The 25,713-nt window shown below is 43.3% G+C and overlaps 3 protein-coding genes across 3 annotated transcripts; 1 reads left to right on the top strand and 2 right to left on the bottom strand.

Annotated features, from left to right (window-relative positions):
* Window positions 1-1,406: 1,406 nt before the first annotated feature.
* On the bottom strand, window positions 1,407-4,406 carry LSM3 (LSM3 homolog, U6 small nuclear RNA and mRNA degradation associated). Its single transcript, XM_064432746.1, has 4 exons — window positions 4,321-4,406; window positions 3,294-3,404; window positions 2,101-2,196; window positions 1,407-1,814 (listed from the first exon to the last, which is right to left on the bottom strand). The coding sequence occupies exons 1-4, from the start codon at window positions 4,339-4,341 to the stop codon at window positions 1,734-1,736; spliced, it is 309 nt and encodes a 102-aa protein (XP_064288816.1). The 5' UTR covers window positions 4,342-4,406; the 3' UTR covers window positions 1,407-1,733.
* XPC (XPC complex subunit, DNA damage recognition and repair factor) lies at window positions 4,400-13,878 on the top strand. Its single transcript, XM_064432739.1, has 16 exons — window positions 4,400-4,557; window positions 5,130-5,328; window positions 5,521-5,645; window positions 5,922-6,045; window positions 6,548-6,632; window positions 7,111-7,268; window positions 7,472-7,592; window positions 7,786-7,875; window positions 8,287-9,216; window positions 9,680-9,840; window positions 10,085-10,166; window positions 10,609-10,743; window positions 11,264-11,433; window positions 11,631-11,724; window positions 11,938-12,027; window positions 12,591-13,878. Exons 1-16 carry the CDS (start codon window positions 4,458-4,460, stop codon window positions 12,798-12,800), a joined length of 2,874 nt encoding a protein of 957 aa, XP_064288809.1. The 5' UTR covers window positions 4,400-4,457; the 3' UTR covers window positions 12,801-13,878.
* TMEM43 (transmembrane protein 43) lies at window positions 12,952-25,676 on the bottom strand. The gene is made up of 12 exons (XM_064432744.1): window positions 25,520-25,676; window positions 24,151-24,300; window positions 23,110-23,244; window positions 22,316-22,410; window positions 21,547-21,596; window positions 20,007-20,076; window positions 19,573-19,643; window positions 19,286-19,407; window positions 18,622-18,696; window positions 18,439-18,540; window positions 16,964-17,081; window positions 12,952-16,017 (listed from the first exon to the last, which is right to left on the bottom strand). The coding sequence occupies exons 1-12, from the start codon at window positions 25,529-25,531 to the stop codon at window positions 15,815-15,817; spliced, it is 1,203 nt and encodes a 400-aa protein (XP_064288814.1). The 5' UTR covers window positions 25,532-25,676; the 3' UTR covers window positions 12,952-15,814.
* Window positions 25,677-25,713: the final 37 nt, after the last annotated feature.

Raw genomic sequence — 25,713 nt, 5'->3', positions numbered from 1 at the left:
CATTTAGGGTGATGTTCTTTTGTTGTTGTTTTTTTGTTTTGTTGGGGGTTTGTTTGGGAGGGGATGTTTGTTTTTTTGTATTTTTTTTTAATCCACATTCATCATGGAGAGGCTCAGATTGGCTCCTGCTCCAGACAGCTCATGTCAAATCAGAGATCAAGGATGCTACTGGCCACTTTAGTGACACAAAACAGTAACAGTTCTTTACAATTAAACAGTAAATACCCAAGAAATCAATTAGACAATAATAACTGATTGCCAGCCATCATGATCTCTCACTTATAAAAAAGCAGGTAACAAATGAGAAAATTTTTAATGAGATTTCCAGGGATTTATGTAGGTGAGCTGACTTTTCCACTGTGCTGATACCCTGTGATATAAAAATATTGTACATACAGATAACTGTGTTATGCTGGCAAATACAGCTCAAGTAAAGGGTATGTGGGATTCACACCCATTGTCATTCTCAGAGTCTAGAAGTGTTATTAACAGATATGAATTTAAAATTTATCAAGGTAGAAGTTCCTGATTTGCCAGCATTTTGAGCATGTCAGTCCTCCAATACAAGAATCCAAGTACAAAAAGGAATGGACAAAAAAATAATTGGCAGACCTTGCATTCCTCACCACTGCCTCAAGCTATAATCTTCAAGTTATGAAAATTTTTAACTGTAGAAGAAAGTGCCAGAGCAAGCTGCTTTTGCTAACCCTACAGAGAACCTAAATAAATAAGTTTAAATCAAAAGTCAAGCTTTGTAGGAAGTGCAGACTTCTATCTCTCACATGACTCTAAAACAATTATAGCAGAAGTGTTCTTTTTTCACACAAGAAAAAGTAAACTGCAAACAAGGTGGGCATGAGAAAGTATGTATTGAAAAAGAGCTTTGTTCAGGTTCTGGTGCAGCTTCACTACAGATAATTTATGAGCATCCTTAGGCATCCAGCAGAATTTCATGTATTCAAGAACTGAAACATGGTACAAACAGTGGGAAATGAATGCAGCAGGCAACTCAACAGCATTGTGAGCAACAATCTCAGTCCCTACTTATGGCCTTGCAAACTGCAACTGTTAACAAAGCCACAATGAAAATACCTGAAAACATTTCACTGAAGCCCATCTTTATCTTACGTGGAAGATTCATATAAACACCACTTCCCTACAATGATGATATACATCACAAATTTGAACGCAGAGCCATAAATTACAGCACCAGTGATTGATGTAGTGCTGTCCCCAAAACCACTAATCTGCAAGACTTGGGTATTAGTAAGGACAGAAGTTAAAACAACACACTGAAGACACTGCTTGCTCTGACAGTGAGGCTGATATTATACCCTAATGAAGCACTAGCTCTAAGGAAGAGCACAGACCCCCCCACCAACACAAAAAACATGACAAGTCAAATCTCAAAGACAAAACAAAATTTATTTAAAACAACAAAACAAGACAGTGCTACTGCCAAGATAGAAAAAAATTAAGGATTCTTTTACTGAATGTGACAAGGCAGGCAATTTACAGCAGTTTACATTAATTCTGAGATCAGGTGGGGTTTTACACTGCTTCAATTGACTACATGTACTTTCTGCAAGACAAACTGGCTCCCCTTCCCCTCCCCTTTTCAAAAGGACTGACAAAAATATCCTATAAAAAAACATTTACAGAATTTTGAGACATGATTGAAACCACTGTCCAAAAATCTGGAACTTTCCAAGAAGGTTAAGTCCTTTTTTGCTTCAACCAACCCTCAATGGGGGAGCTACAAGCACAACGCCATCCCCTCTGACAAAGAGCATCGGGATATTCCTCTTGGTAGACTGTGAAGAAGGAAAGAAAAGTTTACATTTACAAAACATTCATTTCAATCATAAAAACACACCTGAAACAACTCAAACACTCAATGTTCTGACACGCTGAAGAGATCAAAACAATTAATACCAAGTCTGTAGATATCCTGTATACTTTCATAACAGTTTGTCCAAATCCTGTTAGAGCTTGGTTCAAAAAACAGTCAGCAATAAACTACTTTAACAATATAACACAGTGTAGTTTTAAATAAAAAAAAACCTGTGAGGATAAATTAACTCCTTTTTTAGTCCTTACTTTATAAATCTCTTCATAGGTTTCTTCATCAATCTCTATTGTAGTCACAGTTTCTTCCACATCACCCAGAATCATATTTAAGTGCTGATCATATGCCTGTAGAAATGAAGTTTAGTTTACTATATTTTCCAAAATTCAAACACTGAGTTTATTAAAATGAGAATTTTAGCAAGACTTTGAGACATAAATAGTTTAGTCTGATTTTTACCAAAACATTCTACTATCAGTTCGAGTTACAGCTCAACACAAACATAAACAAATGAGTACTCTGCAGCAGGAAAAAGAATGCACGACATTTACATTTACAGAAACACTTGCAGGAAATGGCTCTGAAGCATTCTGTGAGAACACTTACAAGACCTCAGAGACAGACAGACTTTGTTAACATTAAACCAGCCACACACTGCTGCCAGTCCAGCCTCCTGGAATGGATTGCCTGGGGCACCTTACAGGGTATGAAAGCTGCTTCTCATACAGTGCTACAAAACCTTAAACATGTGTTCCAAAAACTTTACAAAAGCATGTTGCAAACCACACATGTCCCTCATGGATCTCTCATTATCTCTGTGCTTCTCAAGGAGGTGAGGCTCAGTTAACTCATGGGACAACTGGTTCCCTTCCCCAGCAGAGCACAGCACTCAGGGAGGCTGCCTGACTTAATAGAAAGCAAAAATCTGAGAACCCAGCTGAGCACCTGTCCCATCCAGCTCCCAGGGTGTGCCTTGAGGGATTCTTGTTTGACAATGATGACCTCAGTCTAGAAGAGGCCTCAGGGTACATCATATGAAGAGGCCTGCAGAATTACTGCTTATTTCACAGACAGAGAAAAAGAAGCCAAAAGCAGTGAAATCAATTGCTTGGTATCATTCAGGAGATAAGAAAACCAAAATATATCTCTTGATTTTCTAGGGAAGCAGTTAACAGTGGGCAAAGTACTGACAAGTGAGATTTTTCCACCAATCACATTACAGTTATGGCAACTAAGACAATTCTTAACCTGCTTTCTCCAACCACTTCTGCACTTTCAACCACGAAATGCAATCACTCATGCTTTAAAACTAGTTTTTTCAACAACCAATAGAATATTACAGGTAAACTTATTTAACAGACCATTGTACATAAAGACTGTTGTACATAAAGCACTGCCCAGTGCTTAGCTGAATGAGCATGACAATATTGTGAAAGTTACTTACATGTAATCTGCCTCTAAGCTCTCTGTCATTCCTCATTTTGACATAGATTCGCTCATCTAGACTGAGTCTGATGAGATCAAGTGGCTCCTCTACAGTATTTGTTGTTTGTTGCTAAAAAAAGAGATAAAAGCATTACTTGTACAGAAGAAGCCTATGAACTTTTCCATTCCTCAATGTCTGTGAGACACAGAAAACAAAGGAGTGAAAACACAGGTGCAAATGCTTGAAATCATTCCATCACATCCTGGTGAACCTGAGTGCTGCTGATTTACCACTCCACTGACACTCACCAGCCCTGAGCAATACGAGTCAAAAGATTTCAGTTCAGTCTGCAGCTCATCATTCTTCACACACAGGGGCATTGGAACGAGATCATCTTTAGGGTCCCTTCTAACACCAACCATTCTATAACTGTGAACTCTTTTTCCTACCAGCAGCCACAGCTTACACTGCGGGAACCAGCAGCACGGCTGTGCCATGGCACGGAGCAGCTGAACCCAGGCTGACAGCGGTGCCAGCACAGGGATGTACCCGGGCACACACTGGGGGCTCTCGGGTACCCGAGCACACGCTCCAGGGCTCTCGGGTACCCGAGCACACCCTGCCCCGCACACTGAGCGCTCCCGAGCCCTTGCGGGGCCGCACAGCAGCCAGGCCGGGCCCGTGGCGTGAACCCTCAACACACAGCGGCCTGAGGCCCCTTGCTGTGCCAAAGGCGCACTGCGAGGATCACAGCTACAAAAGACCTCCTCCACATCTTCCCTATGTCATGTATATCCCATATTTCCCTTCTAGCTACCTCCTTCCTCCAGAGCCCAGCGCACTGCCCTCGGCAGCTTCGCCCTTTCCCTCCTCCGGCAGTGCCGGGAGTCAGCGGGCCCGCAGGAGCCCTGCCCGCGCCCCACAGCGGCGCCAGCCCCGCGGCCAGCGCGGATTTCGGCTCGCACGGGGAGCGCTCCCGGGGGGCCTGGGCGCACCCGGCCCAGCCCTACAGCCACCCAGACAGAGAAAGCCCAGAGCCGCTCACCTGGTCCACCTCATCCGCCATCTTTCAAACCGCCTCCCGCGCCCGCCCGCGAGACTTTATGGCCCGGCCCCTTCCCCTTCCCTTCCCCTCCCTCCCCAGAGCGGGGCCGGGCCGGACCTGCCCGCGCCGGCAGCGCCATGGCCAGAAAGCGCAGAGCATCGCCCCGGCCTGCGGCCGCCAAAAAGAGGCGCTCCGGGGGGCTGCCGAACGAGGAGGAGGAGGAAGAAGAAGAAGAGGGTGAGTGCGGCAGGGAGGCCGTGGCGGGCCGGAGCTGCGCCATCGCCGCTCCGGCCGCGGGGTCGGGGGCTCCAGCGCGCCTCGGGAAGAGCGGCAGCGCCGGGCTGGAGGGCGCTGGTTATCGGCTCTGTTGTCGGCTGTGTTATCGGATCTGTTATCAGCAGGGTTATCGGCGCTGGGATCAGTGCCCCAGCGTTAAACCCGTGTGTGTGACGCTGACAAAGGCCAGCAGCCCCTGAAGGGTGGCTGCAGCTCGGCCGCGCTCTCCCGAGCAGCGTCACGCTGTAATAAGTTGTTGTGAGTGGCAAGCACGATGCTGGGTTTTCCGCCGATTCCGTCGGTAGGACTAAAGGAATCTTTGGGTACTTCTTGTGAGTTACATAAGTATTTCCCTCCAAGTGGTCTCACTGTTCAAATCTTGCCTATTTGTAAACAAACGATGACACTCTAAGCATTGTGAGTGCTCATGTTCTTCTGAAGCTGCCTCTAGTGAAGTCCATGGAGATATTGCTTCAGATTGCCATGGAGATGAAACTCCATCCTTTAATCTTCATTTCTTTTGTCACGTGCAGATGATTTTGAAAAGAAAAAGCCCAGTTTAAAAAAGACCTCAAAAGCACCAGCTAGGAAGAAGGGAGAAGATTGTGATACTGAAGTTTCCAACTCAGCAAAAACTTCCAAACCTTCAAAACAAGAAGCAAAATCACAAATAAAAGAAAGTAAAAAGAATGCTAGAAATAAAGAAAATTGTATCAAAGAGGAAACATGCAGGTAAATTTATTTATCATTCAAATCTATAGGACCTTTTTCTTCATCTTATTTCTTTCTGTGGTTTGATTGTCAAATACTCAGTCTGTTGTTACTGATGCAGAGGTCATGCTTGATTTATTTCCCTATTTTTAGTCTTTGATAAACAAGCACCTCTGTTTCCTGATGCTGTCACTGTTTTGATGATTTTAACAGTGACCCACTGAAGCATCCTCAGGAAATGAAGATAAAGACAGAATCTCCTGTTAAAAAAGAGATGGATGAAGACAATACTGACAACGATGATGATGAAAGTGAAGATGAATGGGAGGATGTGGAAGGTAACAACTGCATATTTTCTCATGTTAAGCACTTTTTAAGAGCCTGAATATCACAATGATTCTTCAACAGCAGGTGACCAGCATCCCACAGTTAGTTTAAATAACTCAGCACACACAGCAGTGTTATGGAAGATCCAAGAGCTCGTAGTTACTGGATGTGTTCTGTTTAAAGTTGTTTGAACACTTGAGAAGGAAGACGTAGTTTTTATCCAGTCATCAGTCTTCTCTGGTAATCTATTCCATGTTTATTTATAATGTAGTATTTTATTTTTACAGAACTTCAGGAACCTGCTACAGATAAGTTAGAAGAAGCTGCAGTTCTTCCATCAGTGGGGCTGCCAAGAAATCCTGTCGAGATAGAGATTGAAACCCCAGAGCAGGTGAAGAAAAGAGAGAGAAGGTAAGAACAAGGAGGTGGTGGAGGGCTGCTAAAGGCTGAAGTTAAAAATACCCTAAGTCTTGACTGTCACTGACTTGCTGTGTGCAGGGTGAAAATCCCCACTTGGTGCAGACTGTTGAGTAGGAATGATGCAGGGTTGTGGGATGAAGAACAGTTTACACGCTGACAGCTCTACCAGAAATCTTCAGTGGAAGTTGGCAGGAATGGAGGAGGCTTTTTAGCTTCCTTGAAAATCAACTGTGTAACTTCATTGTGTTTTACTGTCTCCATTTCCCTGAAAGGACAGCAGGATCCCTGCAAGGAGAGCTGTGGGTGAATGACATTGTGTTTTTGTAAAACTTTTAAGAGCCTGTTCACATAACCAGTCACTAAACCTTTCCTTAAGTGTACACGCGAGATTCTCTGGGATGGATTCTCTCTCTGAACTGACCCTGTTCAGGAACTAAGAAAGGCAGGTCCACAGAAATCCCACAACAACCCTTTCTTTTGTAATCTCCTGCAGAGAAAAAAGAAAAGCTGAGTTTGAGATGTACCTTCGGAGAATGATGAAACGTTTCAGCAAGGAGGTTCGTGAGGACACACATAAGGTATTTGTCACAGAGAACCATGGCAGAGAAGAAATGGAGCATAAAAGTGTCTGTACTGATTTGTAATCAAAAGAAACTAATTTTTATAAAATAGTTAGAATGGCTACAAGTGAAAAAATAAAGAAGCTGTGCTCCTGGCAGATGCTTGTTAAGGTTCCTCCTAAACTGTGGATTGGAAACACCAGTGCCTGTGTTAGTAAAATTCTAACTCAAAGCATATGTAAGTAGGATGTATATTTCTCCATAGAGGGATATATTCTCATTCTGTCAGGATTAAACTGCCAGTCGTGTAGAGCAGGAGACACTTGCAAAGACTTCAGTGCTTTGCTGTCTTCTGAAGACAGCACTGTGAGTGCTTGGGAGGCTTTACTGTCGACTCTGTAAAAAGGAGCAGTGAAGTATTCCTTGTCTTTACCATGGCAGTAGTTCCAATAAAGAAAATCTCTCGTGAACTCACTTTTAAACTCTTCTCTCTCAGGTTCACTTGCTGTGTTTATTAGCAAATGGTTTCTACAGGAACAGGATCTGCAGCCAGCCAGATCTCCTTGCCATCGGTCTGTCCATCGTCCCCGCGCGCTTCACCCAAGTGCCCGCAGGCCAAGTGGGCCTTGTCTACCTTTCCAACCTGGTGAAATGGTAAAACTTCCTTCTGATGGTGCTGTCACATAGGAGGGTGAGGGTTCAGGGAGAGGGGTAACTGTAACTAGCAATTATCTGTTTTAAAATTTTGTGTACAAGGGTGAGAGGGGCTGTCCTTTTTAGAGGAGGGGAAGGTGAACTCAGAAGTTTAGGAATACAGTCACAAACACTGGATAATTAGCAGTTGTCTTGTATTTCAGGTTTGTTGGAACCTTCACTGTCAATGATGAGCTTTCCACTGAAAAAGGAGAGCCCCTTCAATCAACACTGGAGAGGAGGTTTGCCATCTATGCTGCACAGGATGATGAGGAGCTTGTTCATGTAAGAGACTGGGAAGTGCAGGGTTGGTTGGTGAGTTTGGATGCTGTGTGTCAGGTCATACACAAAGTGGTGGGAGGGGTGGATTTGAAGAAAGCAGATTGGTGACTTAAGTGATTTGGTAGCTTTTTATTCTCTTGTTTTTTAGTCTTAAGACCTCCTGTGATTAAATTAATCAATTTAAACTGTTTTGCAGATATTTTTAATTATTCTGCGAGCATTACAGCTGCTGTGTCGCCTCGTGCTGTCTTTTCAGCCTATTCCTCTCAAGGAGACAAGACCAAAGGTAGTTTTTGTTGTTTGTGTGGAATAAGGAATAGGTCACTAATTGAGTAGGATAAAAAAAACTTTCTGGCTTGCAGTGAATCGCTTACTGCACGAAGCAGGGTTCTGTCTACATTGCAGAAAATGAACACCCTTATTTTTTAATTTTCTTCTTTAAAAAAGCCACTCATTTCTGTGTTTCAGCAAAGATTTCTTAATGTTTCAGTGGGTTTACATTTATTTAAGGCTTAGATGGCAACTCTTACTGCATGAGTACACCTCTCTTCAGCCAGCTGCCTGAAGTTTTCAAGTGAATTGACTGTGCCTGCCAACCATTGGTCTGCATGAACCTTGGGCTGATTTCAGTTTTGTTTTTTTTTTAACAATATTCTTAGCTGTGGTGATAAAAATGACCTGGCCTGTTTCTCTGCAGGGAAAGAGCTCATCCAAGAGGCTGTCTCACAGCAGCACCTCTGAGAGACAGGAGAGTTCTGCCACAACACCCAAAGCTGTGGCAAAAACATGCCCCTGCAAAAAAGCCAAGCAGGATGAGAAATCCTCAGAGAGCAAAGAAAACAACAAGGAGCCAAAGAAATCCAAAACTGCCCAGACCAAAAGCTCACACAAGTCAAAGCTGACTAAAGGCCAGGAACAGAAGGAATCAAATAATGAGACCAGTTCAGCAGAAAAAGATGTGCCAGTCAGGCCCAAGAACGACCGCCGGAGACGAGTGGCCTCCAAAGTGTGTTACAAGGAGGAGAGTGGAAGTGATGAGGGCAGTGCTTCAGACTATGAGCTTTCAGAGGAGGACAGTGATGTCTCTGATGAGGATTTTGAAAGTGTCCCTAAGAGGCGGAGAAGCTCACAGGCCTCCCAGAATTCAAAGCTGACAACTATGAAAAGGTCAAAAGCTGAGACTTCAGAAACAAGGCAGTCAAAAAATTTGCATGAAGCTGAGACTAAGCCAGCAAAAAGTACAACTCCAGGCTTACCTCAAGCACAGAGGAAGAGAAACAAAATCATTTCTAGTGATGAGGATGAAGGACAGCAGGACGTGAGGAAAGCCATGGGCACGGACCAGTGGCTGGAAGTTTTCCTTGAGCCTGAGGACAAGTGGGTTTGTGTAGACTGTGTTCATGGCAATGTGGGCCAGCCCCAGCTGTGCTTTGCACATGCCACAAAGCCACTTTTCTACGTTGTGGGATTTGACAACGATGGGAGTGTCAGGGATGTGACACAAAGGTATGACCCAGTGTGGATGACCTCAACAAGGAAGAGCCGTGTGGACCCCGAGTGGTGGGAAGAGACACTGCAGCCCTATGAAAGTCCCCATGTGGAGAGGGACAAGAAGGAGGAAAATGAGGTAAATCACAGTAGGTTGTTCAGGACATGTAGTGCCAGGAGTCCAGTCCCTGGATTCCCATTCAGGCAAAAAGCATTAGAAATCTCTTTCCATGAAGAAGGAGGTTTGTATTTGAACTTGAAATGTTGAGATTGAACATAAAGAGAATATGCAGTGGTAAATTGAAATTATGGAGGCTGTTCAGACAAGTTTGCATAGCAGAAGTACTGCATAGCTTGTGCTGGAAACTTAGTAGTGAGGTTTGTGTAGTGTTTAGCATTACTGTTCTCAGAGAGTTTTTAAAGTACATAGGTCAGGGTACACATTTAAGTACTTACTTGCAGCAAGAGTGTTTTGGTCTGTTGGCTCATCTGCTAAGTTTCCAGTGTTTTTTTCCTTTGGTTTATATTATAGTCATTCTTATTTTCTTACAAAGGATAGTGAAAAAGTTGTGAAATTACTCTTTTCTGTATAATTCTTACAGTTTCAAGTGAAGCTTCAAGATCAGCCTCTACCAACAGCGATTGGAGAGTACAAAAACCACCCCCTTTATGCACTGAAGAGGCACCTCTTGAAATTCCAGGCCATCTATCCCGAGACAGCTGCTATCTTGGGGTACTGCAGGGGAGAGGCTGTCTACTCCAGGTGAGTTGTGCACCTCTTGTCACTGCATCTGTGATCTTTGTAACAAACCAGAGAGCTAATTTGCATGATGGTATCAGCAGTAGTCTCAGGCCACATGCATAAACAGGTGAGGCATTTAGCTGCTCTGACAGCATTTGTGTTCTGCTAAGATACAGCTTTTTTATTATTCCTAATATAAGTTTATTGTGGATCTGTTGGGGATGATTTGAAAACTCTTACATTTTCTTCTTTCTGTCCTTTTCAGAGACTGCATACACACTTTGCACTCCAGAGACACTTGGCTGAAGCAAGCTCGAGTGGTGAGGATTGGAGAAGTGCCTTACAAGGTAAGAGAGCTCTATTTCCTCCTGTGCAATCCATCTGCCCTCTAAAGCTCAAGCTCTGTTTTGGTTTTTGTCTTCTGTATTGTCAGCAGATGCAGATTTCACATGTACTTGCATGGTTTGTGGTAGCTGTACTGTCCACCTGGTGTGCCTGTTGTTCCTGCATCCTGCCCAAAGCCCAGCTTTGTCTTTTTCCCACCCCAAGGGTGTCTGGCAGAACTGCTCCCTTCTCACCTTCTCCAGAGGCATCCCAGTGTTTCATGTGCACTACTGGACTCTGCCTGTTGCATACATGTGCCATGGGTTGTCATGTGTATGCAGTGGAAATTGAAACTAGGAAACAGCATTTCTGCTCTCCCAGAACATTCTCCTTCAGTGTCCTAGGAAAACCTGAAACCACTATCAGCTTCTTGTGATGTTACAGGCCTTGTTGTTGTATTTGCAGATGGTAAAAGGATTTTCCAACCGGGCGAGGAAGGCGCGCCTGGCAGAGCCGGCGAACCGGGACCGCGAGGACCTGGCGCTGTTTGGCCGCTGGCAGACAGAGGAGTATCAGCCTCCCATAGCAGTGGATGGAAAGGTAGCTGGGAAAGCAGAGGGCTGGTGCAAAGGAAGTGGTTTGTGTGGAGCTCTGGGCTTTGTTTTTCCAAAAGTTGTATGTTTCAGATGTGAGATCAGTCTGTAATACCTGGATTCAGGATTAAGAGTCCAGAGGTAAATGTTCACAGGAGGAAATAATCAAAACTTTAGTGAGGCCTTTCTTTCACAAGTACTCACTCAAATGGCAGAGAGTGCAGACTGCTAAAGTCAACATTTTGTTGATCTGACCTTCCTAGCCCATGTTTTGCCTTGCTAATTCTCTGCATTGCAGTCTGAGTAACAAAGCTTGGGCAGAGGACATAGCTAGGAGATAACCATGCATCTAAAATCATGGTTATCAAATCATGGTAATCAAATTACCTTGTCATGTGAATATTAATTGAATACTGGAGTGGATTATACCAGGTCAGGAGGGGAGAGTCCCTGAGTTGCAGGAGGTATTTTCACCTCTTTCCAGAAAGTAGGATTATCACCATCTCTTTTTAATCTTGCCATAACAGGTTCCTCGGAATGAATATGGAAATGTTTATCTCTTCTTGCCATCCATGTTACCTGTTGGCTGTGTGCAGCTGAAACTGCCAAACCTGAACAGAGTGGCACGGAAGTTGAACATTGACTGTGCTCAAGCCATCACTGGATTTGATTTTCACGGTGGCTACTCGCACCCAGTGTATGTAAAAGCTGCTTTGTTGCACCTGTCACATGTTGATGTCCTGCAGAATTTGTGTATCTTATGTTAAGGGGAGCATGTGACCAGCTGTACTCTTTGATCCTTTGAGACAGAAGCTTTTGGGCTGGGTCAGCAGGCATTTGCTCCCTTTCTTTTGCCTTCTTGTAGCTGACAGAGGATTGTCTTCTCCTTCCTAGTACTGATGGGTATGTAGTGTGTGAGGAGTATAAAGAGGTCCTTGTTGCTGCCTGGGAGAATGAACAAGCAGAAATAGAAAAGAAGGAGAAGGAGGTGAGAATTATTTTTGCAGCTTCCTTATTGTTACATTTACAAAGTAAATTTCATTGAAACTGGGCAGTCAAAGAGGGCGGGCTGTGTAAGCAACAGGCACGAAGCTTTTTTGATGACAGTTTAAAAATCTTAAAGCTTTCCTTTTCCATGTGCATAAATCCATTGAAACTCACAGTAGTAATTTTTTCTCTTTCCCATAACAATCCCCCACAGAAGCGTGAGAAAAGAGCTCTAGGGAATTGGAAGCTGCTGACAAAAGGACTTCTCATCAGAGAGAGACTGAAGCAACGCTACTCCATCAAGGTATCCTGCATTGCTATTAGTAATTTCTTTTTCTAGAGGTTATTTTAACTGTAGAATAAAATTTCCAGACTGTAGTTTCTCAAAAGTCTTCAGCTAGTCAAAAAAGTTAGGCCAGAAGTTCAATGTGGTCATGTTTATCAAAGATTTGTTACTGTTTAACAAGGAATGAATGCTTTCAATTTTATTACTATTTTCTGTTTTGTCGTCCCCTTCCTAGATTTATTCCTCTAAGCCAAGCATGTAGCTAACAGGTGGGAGAGTGGGGGACCTTTTCTTTTAGTTAGATGTTTTAGTTCTTAATTTTTTCCGCAAGGAGAAAGAAGAAAAGTCTGATCTTTTTAAAACAGGCTCATTTTATTCTTCTGTTGTCAAAAATGCTTATGGTGCAAGAATGTTTGGTGTTGAGAAATAGAAGCAATTTGGGTGGGAAGCCCAAATCAGAGCAATCAACTTCTGTAAGGCCACTCACTGTCACTGTGACCAAAGACAAGCCCTTTTAGAAAAGGGCAGTTACAAGTGATTCTTAGAGTGACTTTCTGATTTTCACACCTGTTTTTTTCCAGGCTGAGCCATCAGCACCTGAGACAGAGAAAGGAGAGGGCTTCTCTTCTGATGAAGAAGGAGCTCCAAGCTCAGAGAGCACAGTGGGGAACACAGCCATGTATTGGCCCCAGAATCGTCAGCTAGAGAAACAAGAAGAGATAACAACCAAAAAGAGCAAGCGAGAAAAGAGAGGAGAAGCAGCTCAGCTGTTCCCTTTTGAGAAATTGTGATTACAAACTTTTCTTTGGTGTTCTCAGATGCAGGAAACATAGTCATGATAGAAGTATCCTTTACCAGTTAGAGCCTTAGGCTCTTCCTCTGCACTTGTGTTTCTGAGCAGGCAGGGACCAACCTACTTCAGTATCCAGTTTCCTTTGAGACCACAGATATCACTTAGGTATCAGATTCTTCTTTGGTCCATGGACTTAGAAGAAGAGCTGCACCTTCCAAGATCACTTTGCTTTGTTGAAGTTTTTGCTCTCCTTTGTACCACTCAGAACTAATAGTTGAGTTTCCTGAGGCACTTATGTCATCAACAGTCTCTTTTCCCATTTTTCTTGTTTTCATTTTTCCCTGCTTGCTCAGAACTAAAGCATCCAGCTGCTTTTTATCTGTCTGCGGAGAGGTGGCCACAGGAATGCTGATGCCTGCTTTGATCCATAGCTTACCCAAATCAGTAGTGAGGTGAATTCTGGCCTTTCTGTCTCAAGGGGGAGATACTTCCTCTAAGGTCTAAAAAAACCCCCAAAATCAGAATATGGAGGAATTAGTATTTTCTAAAGAATACTTGCATTTTGTGATGCAAGTTTGGCTTTTGAGCCTGCCGTCTTTATTGACTCTCAGAAATCTTGTGCTGTGGAAGGGAGAAGCCCTGTCCTTATTACCAGCTTAGGGTTCAGTATGTCTTCTTAAGCAATTTGAATATGTACATATTTGCTTCTGCTGCTTATCAAGATCCTGTTCTGGAGCAAAATGCATAAAACTGACAAAATCTCACTGATGGAACAAAATTCACAGAATTTTTATTATCCAGTACCATAGCATTAAAAATCTGTTGAGAGAGGAATATTAAATCTACATAAGCTTTTGTTGCACTTTTGTAGTAGAAATACTGATCTGTCTTTGGCAGTATGTATCTAAAGTCCACTGACACAGTCTCTTCAAAAATGGAGGGGAAAACAATTTAATCATTGCTGGATATTGTCACAGAGTAGGAGATGTAAGAAAATGGCTTTCATGTAACTATGTTCAGAAGAAAATCTATTTTTGTACTCTATTTGTAGATCAAAATAAAGTTTGGAAAAAAGAGTATGTTGTCTGTTTTTGGAATGCACAGGTCTCCTTAAAATACAAGGGGCTGTAGCATTCAGGTTGAACCATTGTATTTTTCAAATGATCTTAGAGAGGCAATGAAGTGACTGACTTCTCTGGTCAGCTATGGAGAGTTAAACCCATGGCAGGCTGCCAGCAGTACACAGACCAGAGAGCAGCTTCCCAAAACAAATATTTGCAGGACAAACAAAATCCAAAAATAGGAAACTAGTTCTTGTGGAAGCTATAAACTACCTGGACATTACATTATTCCTGGATATAAAACATGCAATAGTTGAATTTAATAAAAAAGCCTACAGACCAAACTTTTGAAAATGGTATTTTATTAAATATACAAAAGCTCAGCACTTCTGTAGAAAATTGTCACTTCATTTCCAATAAGTAATGCTGGTTCATGTTCTGCATCATGGGCACAACAGCAGCAGCTCAAAGCCAGTTCCTCTCCCCATGGAGCCCAATTCCTGACTGCTGGAGCATGAGCGGGTGTAAGGCTGTGCAGCACCACTGCCACGTACCAGTGCATGCACAAGGCCAGCTCCTCACCTGCTCTTTCACTCCCTGCTGTCACCAGGACAGAGCTGTGGGGCCAGACTGGCTATTCAAATACCAACAGAATGAAAGCAACTAGGACTAATAAAGTCATCACAAATTCTCAAAACATTTATGGTTTCTAACTCCGATTTCTATTTCAGTATCATTTCTAGCAAATGTTTGCTTCTATGAATGTTCAAGTCAAGTTCCTTTGGTACAGAGAACACTCCTCTGATGGTCATAAACAGATTTCATAATAGAAAACATTATTTTTGTACTGACCTGTGTATACTTAGAAAAATCCCAAAACAGTAGTGTAGGGGGCCCCATCTGGAAGCCAGACTCTAGCTTGGTGGAGAGACTTAAGGGTGTCTCTAACCTCAAGTACTGGTTACAGCAGGTAAACATGAGCCATCACAACACTACAAGGCATTCCTCTAACAAGATAAAAAACTACCAATTTAGGCTACTAAAATCTATGAAAACTAATCAGGCAAAAATATTTCCATTACTTAATTTCACAGAGTATGTTTATTGTCCTTACTAAGTGGAATTAAAGAAAGGAACAGTATACACAGCAAAAAAACCTCAACTACTTGAGACTATACTTTCAGTTATAAAAGTCAATGTTGTTTTTTATTTACAGGTGAATGACCTGTGAGTATGCCTTTAAGTGCAATTTGAAGTGGAAATTTTTGAAACCGTTCTTATATAGTCCAGGCTATCATTTTGGATGCTTAACCAAGAACAAAACCTGGGGGAAATCAATGTGTCCTGATAAATCTGCCCAAGCTCAGAGCACTGCTAACCTGGCCACTCATTGCATCAATGACTTTGAAAATCCTCAGTCCAAAAGCAGAAGGCTTATATGAGTATTCGGTGCAATTCACCTAAGCTGTGTTTTCCCTTTGAACACACGCACTGCCAAATACATCAGCCAAAGGAGTGTTCTGACTGTGCAAACAAGAAAAGGCAGCAGAGGGAGGGTTTGTCAGAGGCAGGCAGGCACACGCATTTCCTAAGGACATCTAACCAGGGTCCACGGGATGCAGCTGGCACTTTCTCCAAAACAAGGTGCCCCACCCAGCAAGGACTCGCCAGTTCTGAAATCAGGAGGAATTACTAAGCAGTAAGAGGTACAAATCTGCTTGTTCACACACACCTAAAATGCTTTGTTTCCCCAAAGCTGGTGTCACTAACTTCCCACAAACAGCACCCTATAGTCCTGTGGATAAAGTGTACCAATAATCACATTCAAGCCCCCTCCCCAGCGTTCAGTGCTCGCTGCTGAGCTGTGATTTGCTGTTAGCTTGCTGCAGGAACCGGGCAGAAACACACTTGGGAAGGCTCTAACCAGGACTCTAACCTGACCACCTCCTCGTCACTGCTGCTTCTTGGGCAGGACACGGGACCTGGCCAGCAGGACGGGGACGGCGGAGAGCAGCGCGAGGAGCAGGGCCCAGAGCGGGCGGTAGAAGAGCCAGCCCGCGGCGATGGTCAGCAGCGACAGCGAGCTGGCCACACACACGGCAAACGCCTTCAGGCCAACGCCAACCAGCTCCCTCACAACGGGAAACCAGTCCACTGCAGAGAGAATCACACATGGAGCAGTTGGCAAGATGACAGTTTAAAAAGAAGTCTGATTCGTGCCTAGGTCTGCACCCTAACAGCTGCAATCATAAGACAGACTCAACAATTTATCAAGAGCACTGAATTAGGCATTTCAGCAGAGCATCATCAAGACATTTGATCATTAAGCAACAGCTAAACATATAAGGCAATGCTATCCTCATCTCTTCACACAGGAAGTAACCCAAAATGAAGTCTGAAGATTTGTCCAAGGTTTGAGAGGCACAGGAGACAGACAACCCTGCAGCTGTGCAACAAGTCTAGTACAACTCATACAAGCTGCTAGCACAACAATTCCTTTCTGGCAACAATTAATCTTGGAGCAGCGTGTATATGGATAAATAAATTTAAAAAAAAAGTTCACAGCTGCAAAGTGAGTGATATCTTTGATGTCTGAAGTTTATGCAAGTTTGAGGAATTGTCCTGCTTTTCTGGTTTTACTCCAGCATTTTCTATATGAAAAGACTAAACAAAAACTTTTTTTGCTGTTTGTTTACAATAGTGTGGACTAACCAGACACAAAAACATATTTCAATACAACTGCTGATTAGGACCTGTTGGGGGAAACAGTTTTGTGTGGGTGCAGAAAGTATTTGTATTACAGCACCTTGAGTTAGATCTGAAAGAACCAGCCCAACACATACCTTAGCTTTTTATTTTGGTAAGCACTGGGTTGGGATCTTCTGAGACTGGTAAGAGATACTTGTGTGGGGGTTTTTTCATGTTCACAAAGCAACCACTTAGTTTTGTGGTCCTGTTTACATGAAGTTGCCTACAGTAACTTTTCAGATGAAATAAAATCTGAGTTCAAATCAGATTTCTCCCGATCTCCAAATGAATTAACTCTCTAGAGGTTACAGTCTTGTTCCTAGACCATTTTACCTTTCTGTGGAAAGCTTACCTAATGTGTAAAAGATCCTGGTCATCAGGCTGATGCCCACAAACATTGAGAGCCAGCCAGCTGCACGGAGGGCCCAGGTCTTCATGGTGTTACTCTCCTGCTCCTTCTGAAACACCTCCTGAAAGCAAACACCATCACATGCAGCCTGTTTCCTGTTCTTTTTCAAGATCCTCTTAATTCCAGTACATTATGAGCCAAGCAGAGCCACGTGCATTTTAGGAGTGCAATTTCTCTTGCAGAAAATACATTGCAGCTGACTCTGCAGGGGCTGTGCAGGATGGCAGTACACTGCAATAGATTGAACAGTGCAGCATGGGGGAAACTGGCACTTTTAATAATTAAAACAGCCTAAAAAGCACCATTCAACACTTCCCACAAGCAGAAAGCATACAGGTTTTGCTGAAATTGAATACATTCAACATTACTGTGGAAAATAAGACACTAATAAGTAACTGCCATAAAGAAGGAAGAGTCTGACTTCACTCTGAAGGAAGAAAAAATAGGCAATATCCAAATGATGGCTGAAGGAAAGGTGTGTGAAAGAGAGCAAGCTGGATGCAGGGGAGAAAAGCTAAAAGGTATGTGTGTGCAATTTATCAGGCCAAGGAAGGCATCTCTTTGCAAAAATTCTGATTAAGAGTTTTTTCAAAATGGGTTGTGTGACCCTGTGGATCAACAAAATGTTCACATGAAGATGGCTGGGACATCAGAAAGCACTGAATGGTAAGAGATGTGTAAGACTCATTGATTATTTGCACATACAAGTACTCAATGCATTATTTATTTGTAACCAGTTCATTTTCAATGAAACAAAATTCTGTCTAATGAAGATTCAGAGCTTACAGCAGATGGTTGATTCTACTGCTACTCTTTCAAGTCAGAACAAAGCCTTTCTAACTGCTTTTGGGGAGCACCTGTAAACTCTTGCCATCTGCTTTTCTTTGCAGCAGGGCATGAAACAATCATTAACGGAAACAAGCCTACTAAAAGAAGTAAATGAATCACCAAATTGCTGGAGCATGCAGGATTTATTGAAGCATAATGCTCTGCCTGAAGGTTCTTTCTCAGCCAGAATAGTAATAAACATTTCAAATAAGCCTAAACTCCTGTTATTAGGAGTTGAAGAGAGAATAACTCTAATAGTTTATTTCATTAAACCCTGATTTTTACTATTTTTACATGTGACCTGCTCAAAAACATGTGCTTGCATGTGTAAGTGGGAAACAACCAAGGATCAAATAAAAACAAAATGAGAGGGTACAGAAACAATCTTTAAAGAAAACAGAATGTGCAGAAACCTGGAAGCAAACACAGGCTACAACCTATTGTCCAAGAAAGAGAGAGAAAAGCCAATGTTTATACGAGTATCTCCTCCTCTGGAGCAGGTCTGAAGGAGAATAAGAGTCTCATCTTCTGCTGCTTGTGCACTACCACCTCAAGTTTTAACCCCTCACTAGAAGAGTGTGGTATCTCACCTCCACAGAGAGGTCCCCAGGGTACAGAATCTCCAGAACATCTCCAGACTTGGTACGATACGGAACCAGCTGATCACCTCGCTGCCGAGCAATCACAGTCACCTTGGAAGAGAGGGGAAAATATTTATTGCTTATTGAGTTGGGAAGAGAGCTTGCAAAATACAGAAACAGCTGAAGACTCACCCTGTCAGCAGAGCCCAAATGGGGATCATCTCCACTCAGACCTGCATAGAAGAAAGAGACCCGAAGGTCTCCCACCTACAAACAAGAGAAGGTTGGAAGTCAAGAAAGATTGCTTTACAAAGGGGAATCACAGGAAAGACAACTCAGAAGAGGAATATCCTTTATTTATCAACACTTCTTCTGAACATTTATGTCAAGCAAGAGACAGCCAGAATGATTTCCAAGCTGTCCTTTTTCCAGGGCGAGTTGGCCACTGAAACATGAGAGCTCAAATGCTGTTTTGTAATATCTCCTCTGATTAAGCTGCAGGAGCACATGACATGCTTTGGTCATCCCTCATCATTCCATCTTTTGGCAAAACAGGGCAGGCACAATGTGACAACAAGCTGTTTGTACTGCTCAATACAGCAAGGCAGAGGTGGAACCCACCTCCCAGCACCATCCCTTCCCATTTAAAAGCACAGCAGACTTGGGAAGACAGATAATAAAGGAACAGAGTGGAAGCTTTCTGCAAGAGAAGCACTCATTCCCTAGGGCTGCATTAAGGGAGTCATCCTATGTGATGGTCTATACATTTTCTATACATTTAAACAGAAATGAGACATGACCCAAGTCCTTTTTCACACACAAGTAATCACCGCTTTTGTTTATCTTCCCATCTTACTTCTGGACGCCTGGGGTTGTCACTGTGATAGAAATAATCTTCTCTTCGGGTAACATCAGCATGGGGATCCTCCAGGTGTGACAAGCTCAGCTGCTTGAAATCATCAATTTTATCCACGAGACCTAAGCAGAATAACGCATCAAGCTGAGGCCCAGTGTCTAACCTGGAATGGCCAGTTTTCTGGCTGGCTTCCTGATTATCACTTGACATGACAGCTATTGTGGAAAGAACCAAAGTCCACTGCTGATGCAACAGCAGACACAAAACCAGTACAAAACAACCCTTACCCTTGGAAAGAACAAAGCTGCCAACCTGGACGTTAGGAGAAACAGCAGTGAAAGACTCCACAGCCATGGCACTGAGGAACAGAGAGTCCCTGATTAGTCCCAGAATTATGATCAAACTCTTGATTTGTAATATACAGAACAGAAAAGGTACTGTAGCAAACATCAGGAGAAACTCAAAAAGCTAAATGACTGTCATGATGTGAAAACAAATCCATCAAGAGGCTGTCTAGACTGCATATTGCTGGAGCCATTAAAGTAAGTTAAGGCACCACTCTCAGAGCTGCTCTAATTTCTTTATGCCTTCATTCTCCCAACTATCAAAAGAGCAGCAGTTTCCACCTATTGCACTCTGTTATGAAATCAGTCATTTAGCTTTCATATCTGAGCAGCTCCAGTGACAGAATTCAGAGGGACTGTGACAGATGGTGCCTCACCTCGGGTTTTTGTGTCCAATTTCTCGATCAAAGTTCCTGCTGTTCACAACTTCTGATTTCCACTCTGTATCTAAACAGAATGATAAGAAGGTTGAGTAAAGGACATTCAGATCTCAGTTACTGAAGACACCTCTCAATCATTTAGTTCTAGGTTACACTTCTAGTAATACTGTCTACATCAATGTCTGTGATAGTCTGCACTGATACACAGATCCCTTCTCCTGGCATATTAACAGGGAATGGTAAGATTTAGAGTGAAAAAAGGTACTTTTGGAATAAAGTTGTAACTCAACTTTGCTCAGCTTTTTTATTGGCATCTTCCATGATCAGGCTTTATTCTTGGCTCCAATTTTTGGGAATAAACTGGTTTTGTGATAACAAGGAGCAGGGGGCAAAGGAAAAGGAGTCTGGAGTGAACTTGAGCCCAGGAAAGGTTGAGTCCAAATGTGTTTTGCCAATACCCAAGTCAATTAAATATTTATTTTAACTGACAATAAACTTTCCCTAAGGAGAGTCTGTTTTGCCCATGATGGTAATTGGAAAGCCATCTCCCTATCTTTCTTTCAACCTATCCTTCAGTCCTGTCATTCCCAATTTCTTGCCCAGTCCTGCTGAGGGCAAGAGTAATCAAGCAGCTGGGTGGGACCGTGGCTGGCATACATAGACATTTACAGGACAGAATCCGTCAATCTTGAGAGGACATCTGTTTTTAGATGGCATTTCTTTTTGTTCCCTATCACTGTGAGCCTGTTTTTCATGGCTCACAACCACCAGCTTTGTCCTTATGTATCTCCATGACACAGGGTCCCCATGCCTCACTCAGCTGAGGAATTTTATATGATCACACCCAGAAACTGCTGCACGCCCACGTTACACATCCATGTGCTTTGATCAGAGATAAATGAAGCACAGAGACCAATCTCCAAACACACAGTGACTCAAGAGTGCTTTTCTGCCACTGGGTAGATCAGAATAACACACTCAGTTCTGCTCCTGCCAAAACAGCACTTGGCAAAAGCCACAGGGCACATCAGAAGGTGCTGATGGTTTTCACTGGCTGGCATCACCATCTAAACAGGTTCTGAACAGGCTCCCTTACAGGCTGGAGCTAACCTGCTTTTCCCTAATCTCTTCTGCTCACAGTTGACATATTCCAAATTTCTCCATGTCTGAAGTGTAATCTCAAGCGTAGCTTCAAAAATACTCCCATCTCTGCCCATCTCTGGTCACTGAGGACCTTATGGGCCCTATTTCTGAAGCACCCTATCCCTGGATGTTCCTCTGAACTTTTAGGGGTTTCAAAACAAGACTCAGATTTTCTGTAGCCCTTTCTTGCTGACAGCACATCTCCTTTCACCTCAGTTACCTCAGGAAAGGGAGGTTCTGTCATTTGTTTAGGAAAGAGAATTTTTGCTTATTTCTTCACCTTCCTTTCTTTCCCAAGAAGAAAATAAAGGTTTTACAACAAAAATCAAAACACACACACACATAAAAGTCTGAAGTTACATGCATTAAAGGGACTTTCTGTTGATCAACTTACTGTATGAATACTTTGTCTCTTTCTTAATCTCACCACCCTCCTCAGATTCCCTGCAGAGAAAAAGGGCTGGGATGAGAACCAACACAGTGCACACACACCCCTGCTCAGGGCAGAATACACTTCAGTGAAATGCACAGACAGATCTCTGGCAACACACACTATCTTTGTGCATAACCTAACTACCTAACTCTTCTCTGGACTACCTGTTCTGAAGACAGAGATTTTCTGTACCAGGAGAGAACTGTACACAAATGCTTAACAGCCACAACCTTTTTATTCCTACATTTTGAACAAGGAGGTGTCAACTAGATTGATGAGGAACAACCAGAATTAAACACAGTGAGATAAGCTGGTTCAAATCAAGTCTCTAACAGATGCTGCACCATAAGCATGCTAAAACTGAGAAATTATTTTTCACACCTTCACTACCTCTGACCTTTTTTTTGTATGACATGACATTTGGAGCATAAATTCTGTGCAGTCACACCTACAAAATACATACTAACATCAGTGGAATTATTAGCAATAGCAGAAATGTTTTCCCTATTTGGGTTGCAATGATTAGCAGAGCAGTTAACATCTCTCAAGGAAGTTAATGTGATTCTCTAAAGGAAAAAAAATCCAAGAGCTCTAGAATTCTTTTGCTATGAAGAGGGTTTTTTAATTTGGTTTTTATTTTTCCCTTTGGTATAAGGAAAACAAAAATTGTGATAGGATCCTGGTAACACAACAGCCTCATAAACTACTTTTAAAGATTACTTTCACTTACTTGGAATCTTCATATTCAACCCACTGGTACATCTCCACATTACGCTTAAGTTTGACAGCTTGGATGGAGAGCCCATAGCTGGGGTCAAACAAAGGCTGTGCAAAAATTAAAGAAAATGCAAGTCAGTCTAAATGCTGCACCTCACAACATCAAACACTGTACTTCTGCTACTGAACCCATTTACATACCTCACTGTACAGCTAGCACTATCTCACACACAGGGGAACACAGTATAAATGTTATGAAAGACAAAAAGGAATGTCTCTGGCAAATCTGACCTGAAGAATCACCATCAAAAGTTATTGCCATAGTGAAGAATGCAACCAGAACTGCTGACTATGGGTTTACAGGTTTCAGTGTTTAAACCAGGAGATTCTGTTTTGCTGGAAGGTGCTGTGTTACCTTCTGCAACGTGGGTGGACCATGAAAAATGTCACCACTACTGAAAAGTAAAAACTTGCAGAGCTCCTGTGCTGCAAGAGCCTGAAGACTTAACAATATCATGAACACACAACAGGTTCCCTACACAAATGGCAAATGAAATCATCCATGAAAGGCAGCTTGAGGGTAAGCAGCTAAAGCTGGCACTGGCTTGAGAAAGGGAGTGCAAGGCCATTCAGCATCTCCCTGATTCCAGACCAAGAACCAGAGCTTGAATGGTAGCTGCCAATGCATAGAGGAGGAGAAAAGTTATGGGCTTTTTTCTGGATATCAAACAAAACTTTAATTGGCAAAGACTTTTCCTTCCCTCCAAGCTTGAAATACTCCTATCTTCAAGATACCATTTTACTTACCTTAGATGTACTCAGAGCTCCAGCCAAGTGCACCAGTCTCCCCTCATTCTGCTGAGAGATGCTGTGGATGCTGTCAAGAGGGACCACAAGGGAAAGCCCCTCATCGAGAGACTTGGCTGTCCTTAAAGCTCGTCCCTGTAATGAAGAAAACAGAAATCAGCTTGTGGAGAATCAACTTCACAGCAGCATTCTATGAACAAGGCTAGCAGAGATGACCACAAGGAACATTTGTATATTCAGCCCAAGGTATATTTTGGAAACACACCTGTACTTCTCCATTCTCTGTCTGAGCCAGTTTGGGGCAGCACTTCTCACCCAGGCAGCAGGACCATTAACATCAACTAAGCTTCTCAAACAGACCCAAATTCTTCCTACATGGGTCCAAACTTACTGCTCTGCACCTCTTACCTTGTTCATCACTCTTGAATAACTGCAAAAATGATACAAATTACAGTTCATTTTCCACACACCTATGCTGACTCCTTGGCAGAAGTCTTCCCTGCCTCACCATCATATCCTGATGTGCTTTTTTTCTGCAAAGTCATCAAAATTTGGAGTAGTGAAAATCCACAGCATTCTGCTTTCTGCTCCAAAATTGTCAAAACAAGTACGTTTTAAATGGTTGGATGTTAAGATTCCTGGCTTACTTTTTATGTTTTTAATCTAAAACCAAGAAATAATGCTGAGAAAAACTAAATAAATAACTCCTCAAATTTTTCAACACAGGGAATTTCTTTAAAGTAATTATAACACCACTAGAAATGAGGACCTTTCATTATCTCAAGGAAAAAGGGGGCTGGCTCATGCAACCCTCTCACCACAAGCTGTTTCATCACCAGTTTACAAGCTTTTGATCTTATCTCTCATGACGCACTGCTCCTGTCTCTACTATACCTAGTTCCAGAGAAATACTACCTGTGGCCTGTGATTCCACTTTTCTGTTATATCCCGAGCATAAGCACCAGGTCCCCAGACAAAACCTCCTCTTCTCATGGGTCAGGTAATAACGCTGTGTACAAACACTGACAGTATTGCACTTACTTCATTGGTAAAAAGAACGTAGAAAGCCAGAAGAAACGTCCCAAGTCCAATCAACATGCCTCCAGAAGTCTCACTGAGCCGTTCCAGGAACCCTGGTTTGGGTTCACTCGTGATTTTAACATGCTCTTTTCTGCTGCCTGTGTCAGAGAACTGTTGAAAATAAACCAAAAGTGCAATATTGGTGTGAAAGGGGAAAGCATTCCGTTTCAAAACAAGTCTTGTAGCTTTGTTAGCCATGCTGCCCTACAGCGCTAAACTTCTTGCCTTGGACCAAAACTTTCCCACACTTCTTAAATGCCTTATCACACTTTTGATACCAGAAACATATTCAATAAATAAAACTCCAGCCTGATAGAAAAAAAACCCAACTAATTTCTATTATACTGGTTCTACATGTTCAAGCTTTCTTCGGTCTGCCTCCAGGTTCTGTATTTGGAGTCCACACCCTGTACTCAGGCCATGGCAAATTGAGTAATAGCCCTGAATTCCTGACCAGCTAAAACACTGCTATAAATAACAAATTATGATTCACCTCAGCAGTAAAAAGAGTGCCTGCACACTCTAAAATAATTATATCCAGGGTAACAATAACTCAAAACAAGGCAGAGGGCTAACATGAGAGCCCAGGGGTTTAGCTGTGCTTACGCTGCTTGTGGGGAGTTACCAAATGCAACTTCAGCACACGCACACAGGCATGGCACTTCTCTGTGTATGGAAAATCACGTCAGTGTCCACAAGGGAGACAAAGAAGTCCTGAAACTTTATTCAAATAAAGGGAGAGAGTCCACTGGGGCGCACACCCGCGGGGTTTTCTCTCTCGAGGTTTCGGAGGGCACAGCCTCCTTTCATCCTGAACTCCCGGCCGCACGCTGCCCTTTTCCCTTCCCCATCGGCTACTCGGAAGGTAGATAGAGCCTTCCCGAACCGCCTTCCGCATATGCCCCGCTTGAACCTACTGTTTTACCCCAAAGATCAGAAGTTCAGCTTGTGGAGACCCACTTTGTTTCCTGAGTTAGGCTGTCTGGGCTCTGCAACAGAGCTGCTGCCCAAAGTTCAGAAACTCAGGCTTGTGCAGAGCCACTTTGTGTGCCAGGAGCCAAGCTGCCTCAGCTCGGCAACCAACCTGCCGCACAAAGTCAGTAGAGACATTAAGACCCGTTTCAAAGTCATTAACCCCCATACTTTTACCCATCGAGTTATTAGTAAAGCCATTAGCACACATCGTCCCTCTCATCTGGAGATGCCTGGCGGGCTGTGACCGGCACAGGGCCGTGGCCGCAGCCCTGGCACCCGGGGGCGAGCGGGCCAAGCCGGGCGGACGCCGCACGGAGCGCGGAGCAGCGGCGGGGCCGGAGCGAGCAGCACTTACATTCCTCGACATCCTGAGCCTCTCACTGCCCTCGGGAACCACAACTCAGAGACCGCCAGAGCCGCGCACCGCCAGCCGCGCCCTCACCCGCCTCAGGGCTCCCCCGCCCCCGAGCCGCTCCCCGCCCGCAGCGGCGCACGCCGGGACGCGTAGTTCCCGCCGCGGCGGGGAAGCCCTTCCTGCCTCCTTCCCTT

Source organism: Passer domesticus, chromosome 9 (assembly GCF_036417665.1).
Source record: "Passer domesticus isolate bPasDom1 chromosome 9, bPasDom1.hap1, whole genome shotgun sequence".
NCBI classification, from domain to species: Eukaryota; Metazoa; Chordata; class Aves; order Passeriformes; family Passeridae; genus Passer; species Passer domesticus.
This window is presented reverse-complemented; position numbering and strand designations above follow the sequence as displayed.

Coding starts and splice junctions, on each gene's coding strand:
- TMEM43 (XM_064432744.1), bottom strand. Junction 21,597..22,315: donor GTTGAATATGAAGATTCCAA/GTAAGTGAAAGT, acceptor TTTTCTCTGCAG/GGAATCTGAGGAGGGTGGTG. Junction 17,082..18,438: donor CTGGGGACCTCTCTGTGGAG/GTGAGATACCAC, acceptor GTTTGCTTTCAG/GAGGTGTTTCAGAAGGAGCA.
- LSM3 (XM_064432746.1), bottom strand. CDS start 4,341: ATGGCGGATGAGGTGGACCAG. Junction 3,405..4,320: donor TGGCGGATGAGGTGGACCAG/GTGAGCGGCTCT, acceptor CTCTTTTTTTAG/CAACAAACAACAAATACTGT. Junction 1,815..2,100: donor CCTATGAAGAGATTTATAAA/GTAAGGACTAAA, acceptor CCTTCTTCACAG/TCTACCAAGAGGAATATCCC.
- XPC (XM_064432739.1), top strand. CDS start 4,458: ATGGCCAGAAAGCGCAGAGCATCGCCCCGGCCTGCGGCCGCCAAAAAG. Junction 5,646..5,921: donor TGAATGGGAGGATGTGGAAG/GTAACAACTGCA, acceptor TTATTTTTACAG/AACTTCAGGAACCTGCTACA. Junction 9,217..9,679: donor ACAAGAAGGAGGAAAATGAG/GTAAATCACAGT, acceptor TAATTCTTACAG/TTTCAAGTGAAGCTTCAAGA.